At 44.7% G+C, this 19167-nt stretch overlaps 1 protein-coding gene across 1 annotated transcript in view; it reads left to right on the top strand.

The window, feature by feature from the left end:
* The window catches only part of ERBB4 (erb-b2 receptor tyrosine kinase 4), a 622759-nt gene that overhangs the window by 149043 nt on the left and 454549 nt on the right, over positions 1 to 19167 (top strand). The window contains exon 3 of the mRNA XM_063115870.1: positions 4071 to 4257. Coding sequence (XP_062971940.1) covers positions 4071 to 4257 — 187 coding nt within the window. The remainder of the gene's footprint in view (positions 1 to 4070; positions 4258 to 19167) is intronic.

Genomic DNA, 19167 nt, shown 5'->3' with positions numbered 1-19167 from the left:
TTATGGCAAAGGGTCAGAGGGCCAGGATTTCAACTCTGTGCTGAGTGAGAAATGATGGTGCTGTAACAGATTTAGGGCCTGGAGGATAAGTTGTAACTGACAAATTGATCAGAGTATGGCGGAGGCTCCATAGTATGACAGGGATTTTCAGAGCGTGTGGCTGTCCCGTTTAGGGGAATGAGACAGCTGGAGGGGAGTTGTGCAGTTCTAGGGTGGGAGGGTGGAGACATATATCTGGCAGAACCAGAGACACTTTCCTCTTGAGGCTTCGTGTGGCAATCACCAAAATTGCAATGCTAACTGTGGCATCTGAAGAGAGGCAGGGACCAGCTTCTCTATATCAACTGAGATCTGCAATTCAGGGCCTCCTGATTGTTCTGTTTTCTGTCCAAGTACATCTGATAAAAACTAGGGGTGTGTGTGTCAGTTGTTGTGTCCATCCTTTGGGATCCCCCTCCAGCCCATAGTATGAAAGGCACCAATCCTCAAAAGGCATTTATTTAACCAAACATATGTGGATTTTAAGGCCCAGCTTAGCTAGACTTCCTGGGTTATGGTGGGGTTTTATTTCAATTGTAATCATAGTTTTACCAAATGCTATGCCCTGGAATTTGTTAATTAATGGTGGTATATGCGTACTTTAAATGAATAAAAACATAATAAACATGTGGGAACTTCTGGCTACAGCAAATTCACCCTCTTCTGCCCTCTTCCTTGGCTGGCTTGAACGGAGATCTCTCACATCAGAGAAGCCCTGTTCTAGGATCTGTTTGATACCAATGTAGGATTAGTAACTTAATCCACAGATTCATCTGCAAGCTGCAGGCAACTAGGTACAAAGACTCCGTGCACTTGCTTCTGTCTTGGTGGTTTTGGAAGGTAAAGTCTACAATGTGTGGGCAGAAGACAGATGGTTTGGACATCAATTCCCAGAAGCCTGAGCCAGCATAGCTAATGGTCAGGAAGGCTGGGGCCCTTCCACACGCCGTACTGAAGGCGCATGCATGTGCCCCAAGTATGACCCCAAAACGATAGTGTGCACTACAGCCAGAAGAGGCGGAGGCGGCGGCGGCGGAGGCAAGGACGCGCCCAGATTCCCCAGCCACCGCCGCCTCCCCGCCGGCCTCCTGCTGCCTGGGTAAGAGCAACCCGGGTCGCTCTTACCCCGGCAGCAGGAGGCCAGCGGGGAGGCGGCGGCAAGGATGCGCCCGGATTCCCCAGCCGCCTCCTCCTCCGTCTCTTCTGGCTGTAGTGCACACTATTGTTTTGGGGTCGTACTTGGGGCGCATGCATGCGCCTTCAGTACGGCGTGTGGAAGGGCCCCTGGGAGCTGAAGTCCAAAACAGCTGGAGATCTACTTTCTGCCCACACCTGGTCTAGAAGATGAGCTATTTTTAAAAAGTCTGAAAGACACTATAGTTTGGAAGTGATGCAGGGGCAGAAAAAGCTGGAGACGTATGAACTCTGAACATACCAGAGAAGCCAGGACCTCGAGAGCATCACAGAAGTCTGAACTAACAGACCCACAGCAGTAGAATGGTGTTGCCACACAGAGTGCATTTCAGTAGTCTAATCGGGAAGTTACCAGTGCATAGACTGCTGTGGCTAGGTTGTCCCTGTCCAGGAAAGACCATAGCTGGTGGATCAGCTGAAGCTAACCCCAAGTACTCCAGGCCACAGAGTCCATCTGGGCCTCTAGTGACAAGGATGGATCTAGGAGTACTCCCAAGTTACGCACCTGCTCCTTCAGAGGGACTGCAACCCCATCCAGAACAGGCCACTTACCCAATTCCTGGACTTAAGAACCACCAATGTTTAGTAACCTTCATCCAGCCCGTTACAGCTTCCAGGCACCTTCACCACCCCAGCTGACTCTGACAACAAGGAGAAGTAGAGCTGAGTATCATCAGCATACTGATGGCACCCAAACCCCCAATGGCTTCATATAGATGTTGAACACCATGGGGGAATAGAATAGAGACCTGTGGCACCCCGCAGATTAATAGCCATGGGGTGGAACAGGAATCCCCCAATACCACTCTCTGGAATCGGCCCTTCAAGTAGGAGCGGAGCCACTGTAACACAGTGCCTGCTACTGCCACCTCGCAGAGCTGGTCCAGTGAGATACCATGATCAATGGTATCAAGAACTGCTGAGAGATCCAGGAAAAACAACAGGGTAGCACCCACGCACCCGCCTTTTCTTCACTTGTCTTTCGAGCTGTAGGTTGTTGGCTGTTTTATATTGTATTGTTGTTTTATTGCAATTAATTTTAGCATTTTGTGACTGGATTTTATTGTATTACGTGAGATGTTGTAAAGGCTACTTTGTGTTCAAAAGTGGGATGTATATTTGACATATCTATATAGTGTGACGCTATTTCTAGCCACAAGACTGAGTAAGAGGGAACAGGGTGGGATCTGGCCTGGACAGGATCTATCCCTTCAGTGACATCCTGATTGGCTTGTGATCATATGTGGACCTACATGCGTGCAGCTATCAGCTGGTGGAAAACAACCAACACATTTGCTCTATTTGGCTTGCATACGATAGTTCTACCTCTGTCAGAGTCAACTGCTCAATATTGCATGAGTATAGCGTCCACATTTTATTGACATTTTGTGTGTGTATGATAGCAGTCCAGAATTTAAGAAGGAAATGTGAGATTGGTGTGTTAAACGTGGGGGGTTTAGGCTTGTGCAGGGCAGTTTTAAAATATTTTCACTGGCTGCTAATTAGTTTCTGGGTGAAGTATAAAGTGCTGGTTATCACCTTCAAAGCCCTACATGGTTTGGGTCCAGGCTACCTGCGGGATCGCCTTCTCCCGAACAATCCGCCCTGCACACTCAGGTCCTCTGGGAAGAATTTACTCCAGCCAACAAAAACAAGGCTGACAACTATTACCCAGAGGACCTTTTCTTCTGCCACTCCCAGTTTGTGGAATGGCTTGCCGGGAGAGATTCGTCAACTTAACAGTCTTCCAGAATTTAAGAAAGCCATAAAGACTGATCTCTTCCGGCAGGCCTACCCAGCTGAATTTTAAGATGCCTTTTTTAATGGTGTGCTGCTTTTAATGATGCACTGGTTTTAAATGTTTCAATTAGTTATATGTATTTTATTGTGTTTGCATTTGTGTTGTACCCCACCTTGATCCAGAGGGAGAGGCGGGTAACAATTATTATTATTATTATTAGTAGTAGTAGTAGTAGTAGTAGTAGTGTATGTTCTGTGTTTTAGAGTTTTAAATTTTGTATACTTGTTTTTTACCTCAATTTTAGAATTTCTGTAAACCGCCCAGAGAGCCCTGGCTATGGGAGCGGTATAGAAGTGTAATAAATAAATAAATAAATAAATATGCTATTCAGGTTTACTCAGAAGTAAGCCCCACTTTGTCCAATGAAACTTACTCCCTAGGAGGTGTTTTCAGGATTGCATCCTAAGACTACCTTTACTGTGGGTGGCCTTAGTGCTTTAGCAGCCTAATGCAAAATATAAGTTCTCCAGATTTGGTTCCACGTGGATGCTATGTGCATTGGCCAAGAGATAGGATTCGTGCATGTAACCTCTGTGTTTGGTGTTACCTTGGAGGTACCATTCTGAAGTGTACCTGTTAAATGATACAGATGTGTAAGACAAAGCACCCGGTCATTATGCTGGAAATACAAGATACCGCTCTAATGGCATTGCATACAGACCTGCTTCCCTTTTGCTTTTGGGTTATGCTATCTGTGTCCCCTCCAACTGAATGATGATGGGTGATGACATGGGACAGATCCTCCTCTGGGATGGTGTCAGAAGTGAGGAACTTGTTCCTTGGGGAAGTTTGCCTTACTCCTTCCTTGCAGGCTTTTAGGTGCCCAGCAACATCAGCGCTCTTACAGAAGACGTTTGGGTGCTTTGATAAGTTTTTATGAATAGATTGTTGTTGGATGGAATTTTATAAAGTCCGCTTGCTTTCAAACAACGTGTTAATTTTATCATGCTGTGTAAGCCTCCTTGGAGATTTTAAAGTGAAAAGCCGGTCAGAAATATTTTAATAAGCCCCACAAATGTGCTTTTGTCTCTTGCAGTCTATCCGAGAAGTCACGGGCTACGTCTTGGTCGCTTTGAATCAATTTGAGTACCTTCCACTGGAGAATCTGCGCATCATTCGTGGAACAAAACTCTATGAGGATCGTTCTGCATTGGCCATCTTCCTTAACTACAAAAAGGACGGGACCTTTGGACTAAGGCGGCTTGGACTGAAGAATTTGACTGGTAAGACTATAGAGAGAGTTGTTCAATCTATGGGCAGGTGATGTTTTTGATCTTGGTTGGAAGAAAATGAACTTCGGTCTGCGTGACATACATTCATATGGAGTTGCTGCGTTTTTTGTGCCAGGGTCCCTGTTCCTTGAGAAGCAGCATTGACAGGCAGCAGTCTGAGGCAAGTGAAGCTTTTCCTGGTATGGACAGGCAGTCATGGGGAAAGTTTAATCAGTTATCGTTTGCTTGCTATGAATTAAAGACATCAAGCTCCTGGATATAAGAGAGGTGGCAACCTTTTATGTCTTAGAATCATAGAATCATAGAATAGCAGAGTTGGAAGGGGCCTACAAGGCCATCGAGTCCAACCCCCTTTTCAATGCAGGAATCCACCCTAAAGCATCCCTGACAGATGGTTGTCCAGCTGCCTCTTGAAAGCCTCGAGTGTGGGAGAGCCCACAACCTCCCTAGGTAACTGATTCCATTGTCGTACTGCTCTAACAGTCAGGAAGTTTTTCCTGATGTCCAGCTGGAATCTGGCTTCCTTGAACTTGAGCCCGTTATTCCGTGTCCTGCACTCTGGGAGGATCGAGAAGAGATCCTGGCCCTCCTCTGTGTGACAACCTTTTAAGTATTTGAAGAGTGCTATCATGCCTCCTCTCAGTCTTCTCTTCTCCAGGCTAAACATGCCCAGTTCTTTCAGTCTCTCTTCATAGGGCTTTGTTTCCAGACCCCTGATCATCCTGGTTGCCCTCCTCTGAACACGCTCCAGCTTGTCTGCGTCCTTCTTGAATTGTGGAGCCCAGAACTAGACGCAATATTCTAGATGAGGCCTAACCAGGGCCGAATAGAGAGGAACCAGTACCTCACATGATTTGGAAGCTATACTTCTATTAATGCAGCCCAAAATAGCATTTGCCTTTCTTGCAGCCATATCGCGCTGTTGGCCTGGAGAAACAAGACCTATAGCCTTAAGCAGCTGTGACATCAACAACGCTTCCATTTCAGAGCAGCATGCACAACTTGTATATATTGACATAGCTGTGCCTGAATCCTCTGGAGTTACGCTAGTTCCAAGAGTCTAACACTTTGGCTCATTTGGAAGTAAGTTCCACTGAAGGTGATGAAACTTACAGCCAACTGACTGCGCATAGACTCAGGGTGGGAGAAGTCTGGTAGAGTTGGAAGTAAATGACTACAGTATAGACATCACTCGTCACTGTAACCAGTTAACATATTCATGACTTGACTGCTACATCCCTTTATCACTACCAGTATTGTTTTATTATTATTTGGCAGTTAGACTGCAAGATGCTGTGATAATACTCAAAGGCCAAATTGTTTTCAAGGCTGAGAGAGAGGCATTGCATGCATAGCAGGGAGGTGGGATGCCCATACAGTTGGACTGTCCAAAGCAGAGACCTGTACGATGATCTTCAGGGCAACCATAGCTTGCCCAAGCTATGCAAAACAAGCTTGTTGAAAGCATGATGGCTGAAGCCCAGATTATATCTGTTAAAGGAGGGGTGGGGAACGTCTTTCAGCCCAAAATCGAACATTGATTTCAGAAAAGCCCTTGGGGGGGGGGGGCAGGACCAAAATGCCAAAAAAGGCAGTTGTTGTTGCTGTCTTATGATAAAACTCTTACTGCCAGTAATAAAGTCTTAGGAGAGGCATTTCAGCCTTATAGAATTTATACATGCGCAATCTAAAAACAAAGATAGCATGCTTTTTTTCCCAAAAAATTGAAAATTACTATTTTACTCATTTGCTGACTTATGCAGCTGTAACCTATTGATTAGAAGTCACATGATATTTATTTAATCCGATGACACTCGTACTTCATAGACATAGCAAGCTTTGCTGCTGTTCTCCGCTGAGTCAGAGGGCCTCTAGCGACATGGTCTTGAAAGCGAAATCTCCAGTATTTTGTAAGGCCTTGTATGAGCAAACCACCCCCATGTGTAACATTCTTCCCATTCATTCATTCATTCATTCATTCATTATAAATGGCCTTGTGAGAAACACTGCTGAATCTGCCCTGAAGAAGCGGTGTTCAACCCTCAAAGAGAGAGGCTGCCATTCCTGTGTGGACTGTTCCTTTTTCTGATGATGTCTGGTGGCATATCTCCACTATGGCATTTCTCTTCAGAGGTGAGGAAAAACAAGAAAGCATATAACTCACTTAGGAGGCGTCCCATATTTCCTTGCAAGTGAAGAAGAGTTTGGAGCAGAGATCAAGTTCCTATCAATTATGCATGTGAAAATAAGCAATGCTGTTTGGTTATTTCCTAAATCTTATAGGCTTCAGGATGTTACATGTTTGGAGATATACACCAGATGTTAGCAAAGAATGGCCTGCTTTAACTAGAACTGGGCCAAAAGGGACTCTCCAGCTATGCAGACCCATTTGGGGGTTGCAAATGTGGGGAGGCACTTTCGCCACAATTGCGGGGGGTGGACTTGTGAAATTCTTACGCATTTCATGATGTGGGATTTACATTTGTAATAAACAGCAGTAGAGGCTTCTGTTCATGGCAGGGCAACAGCAACCCTAATCAGAATTATGCCCCCAGTGATTCCATCGTGTGTGTGTGTGTGTGTGTGTGTGTGTACGCATTAGGACTGAACACTTCAACTACTGCTTTGAAGGACAGTTTCAAGAGGTCTCATTTGAGCAAGGGGTCCATCATTCCTTCCCTACAGTTCTGCTACACCAGTGGTAGGCAACCTGGTGTGCGCCTGATATTTTGGAATACAACTACCATCAGCCCCAGCCCAAATGGCCACTTATCAGGCACTCTAGAAGTTGTAGACCAAAACATCTGGAGAGCTGATAGGCCCATTCTTGTCGAAAGTATGACCCTGCTAGGCATTAAATAGCGATGGCTCCATTCAGATGTAACATTGTCCGTGTTCAGAAGACACCTTCAACCATGGCTTTAACCACAGTGAAAATGGCAAAAAACTTTATTTACTGCCATTAAAGCCGTGGTTTAAGGTGTCTTCTGAATGAGGCCACTAAATCATAGTTCAATGCCATGTAAATAAGCCCTGGGCTCATTCATTCATTCCCCTTTCTGCTTCTCCGGCATGACCACAAGATCAGAAGCATCCGCTCCCAGGGTGTTAGTTGTTTTGCCCAAACTAGGGCCATGTGTTCGCAGTTTTGGCTGTGGTTGACTAGGGCATGGCCCACTTCAAAACAGTGGCTTATGATTCTGGCAAACAAAGTGAAGTTCCTTGTTTGGACAAAGCAACAAACTGCAGTTAGCTACAAATGGAAGCAGACGCTTCCAGTCACCTTGCACCCGTGCCGTGGGAGGAGAGAGGGGGGTGCATGGGTGAGGAGGTTCTTTGTAGTGGGTGGTGTTAAAGATCCCCTGTCTGTCCCTCTGTAGTCTGGGTGACAGGCCACCCCGATGGAAGGCAAGCCACCCCGATGGAGGCACAGACAGGAGTGCTTGACGCACTGCTTTGGTGGGGCTGCTTCCCCCATGCTGCAACTTCTCCAATGGTACAGTGTGGGCAAAGCTGCCCTGAAAGAGGGCTCCAGGTGCCGTCTCGGCCAGGACCAGGCTTTGGTGCAGGCCTACAAGGTGGAGGAGTGCCTCAGTTGGGGTAGCTCCACCTATCCTGCAGCATCGCTTGTTGTGGTGAAGGTAGCCTCCATTAGGCGGGGCTTGGGGAGTGTGTGGATTCTTCACAGGGCAGCAGGGGAACCTCCGTGGGCTAGTGTTTCCTTAGCCATGTTTCTATTTTCCATCCCAACCACACCTGTGTAGGCCAATATACCTGTGTAGGCCATATAGATCTGTTGGAGAAGCCCTTCTCCGCATCCCACCAATACAACATATACGTTATGATAGGACAAGGGAGAGGGCTTCCTCTGAGGTGACACCCTGACTGTGGAATGCCCTCCCCTTGGAGGCCCGATTGGCGCCAACATTGATTGCGTTTCGACGCCAAGTAAAAACATGGCTTTTTAACAAAGCCTTTGATGGTTAAACTCACCGGCTCATTAACTGTTTTAATTGCTTTTACTGCTTTTAAATTATATATTGTTTTAACTTGGATCATGGTTTAATTTGTTTTTAACTGTGCATATTTATTGTTTATACTGTATGCTTTTATCTGTACGCCGCTCTGAGATCTTAATGATATAGGGCGGGATATAAATGTTTTAAATAAATAAATAATAAATAAATATCTAGTGTGCACAGGGGGTAGGGTTATTTCTCAGGCATTGTTTGACTCTGGCAGTGCTCCTTTTATCCTCCTCCTTCAGGGTGCCCAGTTCTATGCCTAATCGCTTGCGTACAGTCCAAAAGCCTTGCAAAGGCTTGTGTTTTGCTTATCAGTGGTGCAATCCCCAGTGCCCTCCTCCCTGGCAAGCACCATTAAAATTAATTGCATACAATGCTTATTGGATTGCAGCCTGAAGAACTCGACAGATATCAATTTTCCATTGTGACACCTTACTTAGGTCAGTGTGATAAGCTGTCCTGAGGTCATGGCAGAGAAAAATTCCAAGACCCATTATTTTACACTGTCATTTTCTATCAACAAGTTCTGGCATTTTCAGCAGCGGTTGACCCAAGAAACACGCCCATAGATCAAGTTCTTTGCCCCATGAATTTAATCGCCAGGGAACTGTTTTGCAGTACCACTGTGAAAGTCAAGCCCTGATGATTATCATGACAGCCAAGACAAAATTTTGCAATGCTCTTCTGATTCCACATCTTTGCATTTTAGACAGTCCTCTGCAAAAACAGGGCCATTTTTTTTCTACGAGAGATGGGCTATCTGTTTAGGGTAGCGTTTGATGATTAGTCTTCATTTGGTAAGTGTGCTGCTATGCAGAGAGATGCTCTGAGGCCATACATATTTTAAAGGCTGAAGTCATTAAGATTGCAACCCTATGCCCATTGAAGTCAATGGTCCTTACTTTTGACTAGACATGTATAAGAATCATAGAATAGCAGAGTTGGAAGGGGCCTACAAGGCTATCGAGTCCAACCCCCTGCTCAATGCAGGAATCCACCCTAAAGCATCCCTGACAGATGCTTGTCCAGTTGCCTCTTGAAGGCCTCTAGTGTGGGAGAGCCCACAACCTCACCAGGCAACTGATTCCATTGTCGTACTGCTCTAACAGTCAGGAAGTTTTTCCTGATGTCCAGCTGGAATCTGGCTTCCTGTAACTTGAGCCCGTTATTCCGTGTCCTGCACTCTGGGAGGATCGAGAAGAGATCCTGGCCCTCCTCTGTGTGACAACCTTTCAAGTATTTGAAGAGTGCTATCATGTCTCCCCTAAAATTCATTACAGCTGGCAGTGCACTAATGAAGGTGCAGGTGTTTGCTGGTGGGGACTAATGCCTTGAATGAGGATCAGGGCTGGGCCACGGGAGCTGGGAACCAAAAGCTGCGGGCTGAGCTACTAATCAGGGCTGAAGGGCAAACCAAGAGGCAGGACCAAGGATGCAGGAACACAACAGCGCTCAGGAAGGCCATGTTGCTCCAGCAAGGCTCAATGGGATCAGGAAGACCTTTATGCCCCTTTCTGCCCGGAAAGATCCTGTGGGCAGGGTGGCCATGAAGGCTCTCCACTGAGAGGGCTGCCACTTCCATTCAGTGGCCTGCCACATTGATCCAGTGGCCTCTGACAATTTATTTATTTATTGCATTTATATACCGCCCCATAGCCGAAGCTCTCTGGGCGGTTTACAAAAGTTAAAAACAGTAAACATTAAAAACAAATATACAAAGTTTAAAAACATAAAAAGCATAAACACAACAGTATCCTTATAAAAACAGCTATTCTGGGGTCTGTTAAAAACAAACCACGACCTCCTTTGAGAAAAAGATAAATAAATACAGACATGCCTGGTGAGGTTGTGAGCACATGAATTCCCAGTTATTAGTTCTTGTTCCAAATAACGTTTTGTGAGCTAGTGTGAATGCTTTTGCATCCCAGAGTTTGCATGCATCGCCTGTGCGATCTGCCTTGTGCTGAATGTCGTCTGATGTGGTGCGGAGAGTGGGGAAGAGCTACATGTTTGCAATGATAGGAACTTGGAGGCAGGCGGATTAGTGTGAATAAATACCTTGATTTTCACTACAAGAGCCAGGCATACCCCCCTTCGTATCTAATTATGTTAGGTATGTTGTCTTTGAAGGATTAGAACTGTGCTATGTCATTAAAGGGGTGGCTATAATAATACCAGTCACTTGCTCTTGACTTTGGCATCCTGTTAATCAGTGCATTCAGCTTAAGCCTAGCTCCTGTTCCCTATTCGGTCTAGCTGACAAAGGCCTGCAGAAGGGCGATTGTGCCAATAATAATATAAACGGGCAGGTGTTTTCTTCTTCACTTTCAGAGAAATTATGGAACTGCACTGAGACTTTGAGTATTTCAGATAGCATATGCCTGCCTTCCGCCTTTAGTAAACAAGCCCTGCTCTTCTCGTGGGCAAGTATTTGCAAATGTGTAAGTCCCAAGACCGTAAGCCCCAAAATCTCAGTATCGCTCTGCTCCTTGTTGGAACAATGTACGTACAACCCTGTCGGTTATCCAGCTCCTGAACCACTTGGAGCTTTCCATGGTGCTGATCTCTTTCTGTCTTACTTCCTGTGAAACCTGGAACCTGCTTAAGATCTGATCCATAGCAGAACCCTGGGACATCAAAGAGCACCATCAAAACCCACAGCCTAAAACCCACCCAACCTCTTTATTTATTTATTTATTTATTTATTTATTACATTTTTATACCGCCCAATAGCCGAAGCTCTCTGGGCGGTTCCCCTACCATGCCTCAAAGGCCATCTAGAGGCCACATGGAGAAATGAAGACGCAGCTTCCTCTGTAGCACACCCAAAGCCTTCTAAAGTTTAAGGAAGAAAGAACACTGAACGAAAGGCAGTGCTGCCTTGGAAGAATGTACGGTGGGAGGTGAGCGAGTGAAGCACTGGTGTTGGGAAAGTGAGGGGGGCACTGGTGTGTGGTGCGGAGCAGCAATAGGTGGAGCCTCAGTGGGGGGAGGGAATACTGCCATTGGGGGCTCTAAGGGCTGTGGAGCTCCAGGCCTCCACCCTGAGGTCTGGCTCTAGCAGCGCCATTGGCCAGATGTGGGGGCACCATTTGAACGCCTCTTGATGAGACAAATGCATTGGTCTACCATTGTGTCGAGGCCAGATATGGTGGTAAATGTATTGACTGCAGGAGAAGCAGATGCAAAATATCCAAAAGTATTGTAGAAGACTGGTTTTATATTTATAAAGTTGCCGAGTCATGCTTTTTGGTCTTGTTACTCTTTTCAAGGTGGTACAAGGTTGGCCCGAGGCACCTCAGGCCAATTTGGGACAGTGGTGGGCCACTCCACCTGCACAGGAAAGCCAGTGTGAAGCCATCCAGGAGTCCATTGGACTGCCCTGTCCCATCCTCGCTCTCTCCACAAGCCCAGAACCACTGCCCCTGCCGCCCGCAGGACTTAATTTTGCCATCCATCTTCCTCCATTAGAGCTGAGATTTCAAAGTACGATGGGAGCTCTGATGTATTCATGGATCTATGGTTGAAAATTCAACAGAGCCCCTATCTTACTTTTAAACTGCAGCTCTAAAGGAGGAGGACAGACAGCAAAGGTAAGTCCCATGGTGGTGGCTCTGGGTTTGGGGGGTGAAGCTCAACTTTCTTGGGTGCCTGCCATGTGGGTGCCGAGGAACCCACAAAAGCTGACTCACTTCAGGGGGGCGGAACCTCAGTTCGGATTCAGTTCTGAAGCGAGGTGACCCAAAGCACCCCGTGTCAAATTGGGGCCATTTCAGAGTCTCCGAAATGGCCTCCATGGGGGACCCCCAGAGTCTCCATGGGGCACAGCCCTATATTTTTGTATGCATTTGTAAATTAGAACGCTCCATTGCAAAATTTGGAAAGTGTGAATTTCAGAGGACCACTGTGGTTTAGTTCACTGATTGGTTTCCAAACGCAGAATCAAATGTGAAGTGAATGAATTTCCCAGCCGTATTCTGGATGATAATGGCTCAGGCCGAAGAACTGTTAAAAAGGAGCACATCACAGTTCTTGGATAATGACAATGAATCACACTTCCTTTTTTGTATTTTTGGCTGCCAAAATATTTGCCATTGCCAATATGTTTCCCCAACAAATCACAAACTGGTGTGTTAAAGCTTTTCAATTTCCAAGAAGAATCCCAGTTGATTGTAAACCCAAATTATAATTTATTTTCTCTATAATATTTAGCAGTTCTTGCCGAAACTTCTTAATTTCATTATATTCCTGCAATGTGTGGAAATATCGATTCCATCTTGGCGTTATATCTTACTATACCTTCAGTCTCTTATCTTGTGAGTCCAGTAGTGAGAAGATAGATTTTCTAAAAAATCTCGTTTAAATTTAAACAGGGTGATATCTAATGATATACTTCCAAATATCCCAAAATATAAATCTATGCAGAGGGTTCTCCTATTTTTTCTTATTTATTTCCTGACCCTGACCCAAATTCTATCACAATTTATGACATCTACCTTCTTTGATTTAAACTCAGCAGCAATAAATTCTTCTGAGTGCCTGGAAGTGTCAATCTCTATCACCGCCTTTATATTGCTGATATAGAAGCGACATTGCAAATGGTATGCATGTTGGCTAGAAATAAACCCCACGGTGTTCAGTGGGTCTTACTTCCAGGTGAATATGCCTAGGACTCCAGCCACAGATAGGATATATATCCATGGTCCACAAACTCTCAGATGGCTCACTGCATTTGAAGTGATGTTGAAATCCGATTACAGCAGCGTACCATTTATTATTCTGTCCTTGAACAATTTTTGAAATCGCCCCATTTTTATTCACATCTATGAGGAGCACTTTGTGGGGGTTTTGTGGGGTTTTTTTTTTAATAAAGCGATAGAAAATAATGCTGATGCTTCTCAACTTTGGTTTATCCTTAACTCCTTGCCTGCTATTTTCTGAACATTGCCGATTAGGGTTGGACTTGTAACAAAATGCTGCAGCGTGGAGCTGCTACTGGTCACCATTTCATTCTCTGCTCTCCCCCCACCATTCCACCCCCAATGGAGGCTGATGGTTCCTATGTCACTGGGGTGATGAATCTGCGCTGAGTTTCCAGGCAGAATTCTGAAAGAGCGATCCAAGATTATTATTTTTTTGCACCCTTTAGAGTTCTGACTGAAACTCAGAGCAGATTCACTGCCCCACTGACATTGGAGCCACCAGCCTTGCCGCCCACTCCCAAAAGTCAGCCTTCTATGGACACTGAGCATGCTCATTCTTCACTGGGCTTGGGGCTCTTCCTCTGCCATATTTTTTGTAAAACCTGGGGTTCCATCAAACCTGGAGGGGATCTACACTAGTCAAGTTAGAACATGTCTTACCGTTTTTAAGTGTGTGTTTGGTAGTATTTTGCCACATGACGTTCAGTTTGTAACGTTTTATTGTTGTCTGTTCTCCAGTTTTTATTTTGAACTTCTCTGAAATAAGTCATTCTATTTGGTATGATGTGGTCGATTTCATCGTATTAAATAGGTTTCCTGTAGTTCTTAATTAGCCAATCACATTCTGGTGGGGGGGGGGCATGTTTATGTAATTTCTGCGCCCAAAGCTGGAGCCTTTTTTTTTTTCTTTCAAGCCTCCTTTTTGCAGACACTTCCAGTTTCACTTTTGGGAGGCTGCTTGCTGGATTGTTTGTAGGTGGAGGATTGTCTTGGAGAGAAGAGGAAGTGGGAGGGGAAATTGGCAGATGGGGAAATAGAACAAGCAGATTTATTTTCTTAGTGTGGCCAAAAGGAATGCATTCCCACGGAAAGAGAAAAGTAAGTAGACGTTTTAAAAACTGCTACGTTTTAAATCGTTCAAAAACAAAATGTTCAATGACTGTAAAAACAACGTTTCATATACTAGTGTAGATCCCCTCCTGGTGATATCTCTCTTGCTATTTTGGCTACATATGTAATGCCACTCATAACCTGAAGATATAGAATTTTCAGATGAATGCTGAATAAACAAAGCAATGCAAAGCTGGAGACCAGACTGCTCTCCTCAGAGATCCAGTGGGGGGAGAGGGCATGATGGGTTGTTGAAAGAAGATATGGGCCAAATCGTGGCTCCCCCAGGAACCTTCTAAAACAGCTACATCTAAAACGGTAGATAAGGGGTATCATCACAAAAGGTAGGTAGCCAGGGTCTACTTGTAATCTACTAGTAGTATTGTTTGTCAGAGGTTTACTGTCTTTCAGTAGGAGCATCATACCTCATAAAATGACTACTTTTGCTCCAGAAACTGAACCCCAGGATTAAGCCAGGTGTAAATTGGTGCCTGTTGTGGGTGCAAGCTTTTGTAGCTACAAATCAGGTATCAATCCAGAACACTCCACACCTTTTAGCACTCTATTGGCTCAATGGATTTTGACAAAACAGACTTTTATTTCAATGTTTGCATTCTATGAAGCTAAGTAGCTCAACCCTGGTAATCCTTCCATTCAGGCAGATAGGTCAAGGATGGCTAGTATTTCAAAATGGCCTTCTTAACAGGTCAAGTTGTTATGCTCTGGATTTACATTGTGCTTTGTGTAGCTTCTAAGGTATTATAGGGTTTTGTTTTTGTTTCTATTGCCCTGAGCAAGAATAGCTGCCTTGCACTTTTTAAAGGAGCAAAATACAGAAGTACAGTAAATTCCTAACTGCAAAGTCATGAAACGTTTCTCTTCTTCGTGCAGAACTAGTTGCTCCACCAAAATGTTGCTGTATACCAAGAATGTGACAAAATGGCCATTCTTATACATCCATCATCCAAGAATCCCAGCTTAGCAAATCATTATTGTTGTTGCTGTAGGATTATTATGATTATTGCATGTTTATCCCACCTTCTAGCCAAAAAGGCTCTCAAGGAAGCTTACAAAGATCTTCCTTAACACAGTCCCTGCCCACAGGCTTACAATCTTAAAAAAATGACACAAAAGGAAAGGGGATTGGGAGCAAGGAGGGAGGGGAAAAAGAAGAAGCAAATTTAGGCACTAAATTCATAGAATCATAGGAGTTGGAAGGGAGCTATAAGGCCATAGAGTCCAACCCCCTGCTCGATGCAGGAATCCACCCTAAAGCATCCCTGACAAATGATTATCCAGCTGCCTCTTGAAGGCCTCTAGTGTGGGAGAGCCCACAACCTCCCCAGGTAACTGGTTCTATTGTCGTACTGCTCTAACAGTGAGGAAGTTTTTCCTGATGTCCAGCCGGAATCGGGCTTCCTGTAACTTGAGCCCATGATTCCATGTCCTGCACTCCGGGAGGATCGAGAAGAGATCCTGGCTGTCCTCTGTGTGACAACCTTTCAAGTATTTGAGGAGTGCTATCATGTCCCCCCCCCCCCTCAATCTTCTCTTCTCCAGGCTAAATATGCCTTAGTTGCAAAGTTCTGTAGGTCATGGATAGGGATGTCTCAAATGCCTGACTGAGTCCAGGACTTCAATTGGACTCCCACTTGTCTGCCTCCCCAGGACCTAGTCAGGTGGGTGCAGCATGAGCACAGACCCGTGCTCATGTGCCCGCAACACCTTGATGAGCACTTAGTAGCCACCCACCTCCACTGCCAAAATTGCACACTTCCCCCATTGTTGCCGTGGGGGAAGTGAACCATTTTGGCAGCTGTTGAGTGCTTGACCGGACGAGCCTCAGAAGAAGCTCACATGGCCTGACAAGCAGGGCTGGATGGTGACAGGGCAATCCTCCGATGGGGCAGACGCGGGGGAGTTTGTCCACCCCTACCATGGACACGGTGGAAGGGCTGCCACTTCCTCTCCCTCTCCTTCTAATAGCCTCATACAGGTCCAAGCACGATGGAGAGGTGCCTGTCTGCTGCTTCCTTTCCCTCTGATGGCCTCAGCAGTAACAGCTGATAGAAGGAGGGAAGGGGGCTCTCAGCTGGAGCTTGATCCAGATGTGTTGGAGAAGTGCCCGTCTGCTGCTTCCCCTTCCTCTGATGGCCTCAGCAGTGACAGTTTGTAAACCATGATATGAACAAGCAGTGTGTTGGCACATGCAGGCTGTTTGTTCCAACTTCACTGCCCTTTCACAAGAGTGAAGGAATCCTGTCTTAAAGTTACATGTGAATGCAGCTGTTCAGTGCTGTCCCACAGTAAGACTTTATCATAGGATTATGAACGGAGCTGGTCTGCATATTATAATATCAATACAACTCTCCCGTTTTCTCTTAGCTAAAGGAAACTCAATCCTATTGCACCGTGCCTGAAACTTCTCACTGCTTGGAAAATTGGGGGCAAGTAAGACTACTTTAGATTTGATTTCAAAGACGCTATTGAGAATGAAAGGCATGCCATTTATTTTTTCAGTAGTCTGAATGTACTGATGTATTATTTCAGGATTCAGTTCATGAGGAATTTGTTGGTGTGTTCATAAACACTATTAAGTTTATCTCTTTTCAACACATGGGAGTTCCAACCTGTTCACTTTCTGTATTACTAGATCTTTCTGTGTGAAAAGTCAGTTATGAGTTATTGAGCACCAAAAGTACTCAGCTTCTATGAGGAGTGCTAGAAACTTAGGGATGGAAATGTATTGCTTGATTTATGATGGTAAGGCCAAGACAGGAAGTGTCAGCAGTAGGGGCATTGGTTGTATGGACTGGCCATAATTCTACCTTCAAGGAATGATAGAAGTGATGCTTCCAAGTTCTAGTCTACCATTGTGCAATATGAGAAATAGTCCCTTGTTGAAATCTGCAGAAGCTGAGACTTAAAGCTGAGGTGTACTATCAGCAAAATTACATGGCATGGGTTTTGCTGGCCCATACAATTTTGGTCTACAGGTGGGTAATCATAGTTGTTATTATTGTTGTTGTTGTTGTTATTATTATTATTATTTATATAGCACCATCAGTGTACATGGTGCTGTACAGAGTAAAACAATACAATAGCAAAACACTGCTGCATAGGCTTACATTCTAATACAATCATAATAAAACAATAAGAAGGGGAAGAGAATGCACCAAACAGGCACAGGGTAGAGTAAAACTAGCAGTATAAAAGTAAGATCAAAGTCAAGTTCTAAAAGCTTTAGAAAAAAGAAAAGTTTTTAGCTGAGCTTTAAAAACTGCAATTGAACTTGTAGTTCGCAAATGTTCTGGAAGAGCGTTCCAGGCGTAAGGGGCAGCGGAAGAAAATGGACGAAGGTGAGCAAGGGAAGTAGAGACCCTTGAGCAGGTAAGAAACGTGGCATCTGAGGAGCGAAGAGCATGAGCAGGGCAATAGTGTGAGATGAGAGAGGAAAGATAGGAAGGAACTAGACTGTGAAAAGCTTTGTAGGTCAACAGGAGAAGCTTATATTGGACTCTGAGGTGAATTGGAAGCCAATGAAGAGATTTCAGAAGTGGAGTAACATGGTCAGAGTGGCGAGCCAGGAAGATGATCTTAGCAGCAGAGTGGTGAACAGAAACCAAGGAACTGATGTGGGAAGAAGGAAGGCCAGTGAGAAGAAGGTTACAGCAGTCCAACCGAGAAATAACCAATGCATGAACAAGAGTCTTGGCATAAGATACTTTCAGATGTCGGAGCCCTGTATCAAAATGCCCCTATACCATATAACCCATAACATGAGGAGTAGTTGTATGAAATGGTAGGAAATACCTTTGAATTGAAAATGTGGTTCTTCCATTTAGCGTGATTGTTTTCTTCTTAGGGATGGATGCATCAGTCAGTGTTAGCTTCAGTCCATTTCTCATTTTTTCCCAGTTTTAAGTTCAGTTCATCTTGAACTCTGAGAAGTTGTCTAGTCTTAAGTTCACTTCATTCCAAACTTTGGGAATTTTTATTTTTAAAGTCCACATGAAGATTCATAAGCTTTTTTGTGCACATATTTTCCTAATACATTCATTGTTGGATGAATCAGTTACCTAGGGAGGTTGTGGGCTCTCCCAGACTAGAGGCCTTCAAGAGGCAGCTGGACAACCATCTGTCAGGGATGCTTTAGGGTGGATTCCTGCATTGAGCAGGGGGTTGGACTCGATGGCCTTGTAGGACCCTTCCAACTCTGCTATTCTATGATTCTATGAATTTTTGCCTGATATGCACACTTTTGCAAGCATTTTTTTAAAAAAATTAAGTGTTTTTTATTGTTATTGTCCCCAATATATTCATTTTGATGTACATTCTTTTTTTTTTTTTGGAGACCACCACTGCAAAATTTGGAGACGTGCGAATTTTCAAGGATAACTGGGTTTTGGTTCACATCATGGTTTGAAAATGCAAGGCTATATCTGTGTTAAAATGGAAACTGAACCAATTTCTCCCCTTTCCCAAGTTCTTCTGCATATAGAATAAAGCAGACATTTTATGGTAATATATTAAGAGAGACAAAAAGTGGACAGGGACAGAAAACCTTCTTAGGTGGGAAATGAAAATAGACAACACAGAGAAACATGGAGCAAAGGCAATCTATAAAGCAGCTGTCCAAAGTTAAGTGTAAACAGAAAGGCTTTGAAGATGGATTGCAAGACAGGTATCTGTTTCTATAAGCATGAACAGGCAGGCAGCTACCTTCGCTACCTGCTCGGCTGCGCAGCGATATTTGCAACTAATGTGTTCTCTCTCTCATTTGGAGATAAATATTCCAGGGGTCCACAACAGTTTTCCCATAGTAAATTAGGTTACTGGTTAAAGAGGAATGGAGATGGGCAGATGAACATTCAGGGTGGCAATTCATTTGTATTTGTATCTTTCTGATATGAGGAACCTTTATTGTGTCACAGAGAATGTGCCTGCAGGCTCGGGCTGAATGAACAAAGGTGTCACATTGGGAGAACACGCTGGAGGCCTTTTTATTTGATGTTCTGAAACTGCTCTAGGGGCTGTCTCCTCTGAAACACTTCTCCCCCGCC

This window comes from Elgaria multicarinata, chromosome 2 (assembly GCF_023053635.1).
Source record: "Elgaria multicarinata webbii isolate HBS135686 ecotype San Diego chromosome 2, rElgMul1.1.pri, whole genome shotgun sequence".
Lineage (NCBI taxonomy): Eukaryota > Metazoa > Chordata > Lepidosauria > Squamata > Anguidae > Elgaria > Elgaria multicarinata.
Note: the sequence above shows the minus strand (reverse complement) of the source record. Positions and strands in the feature narration are given on the sequence as shown.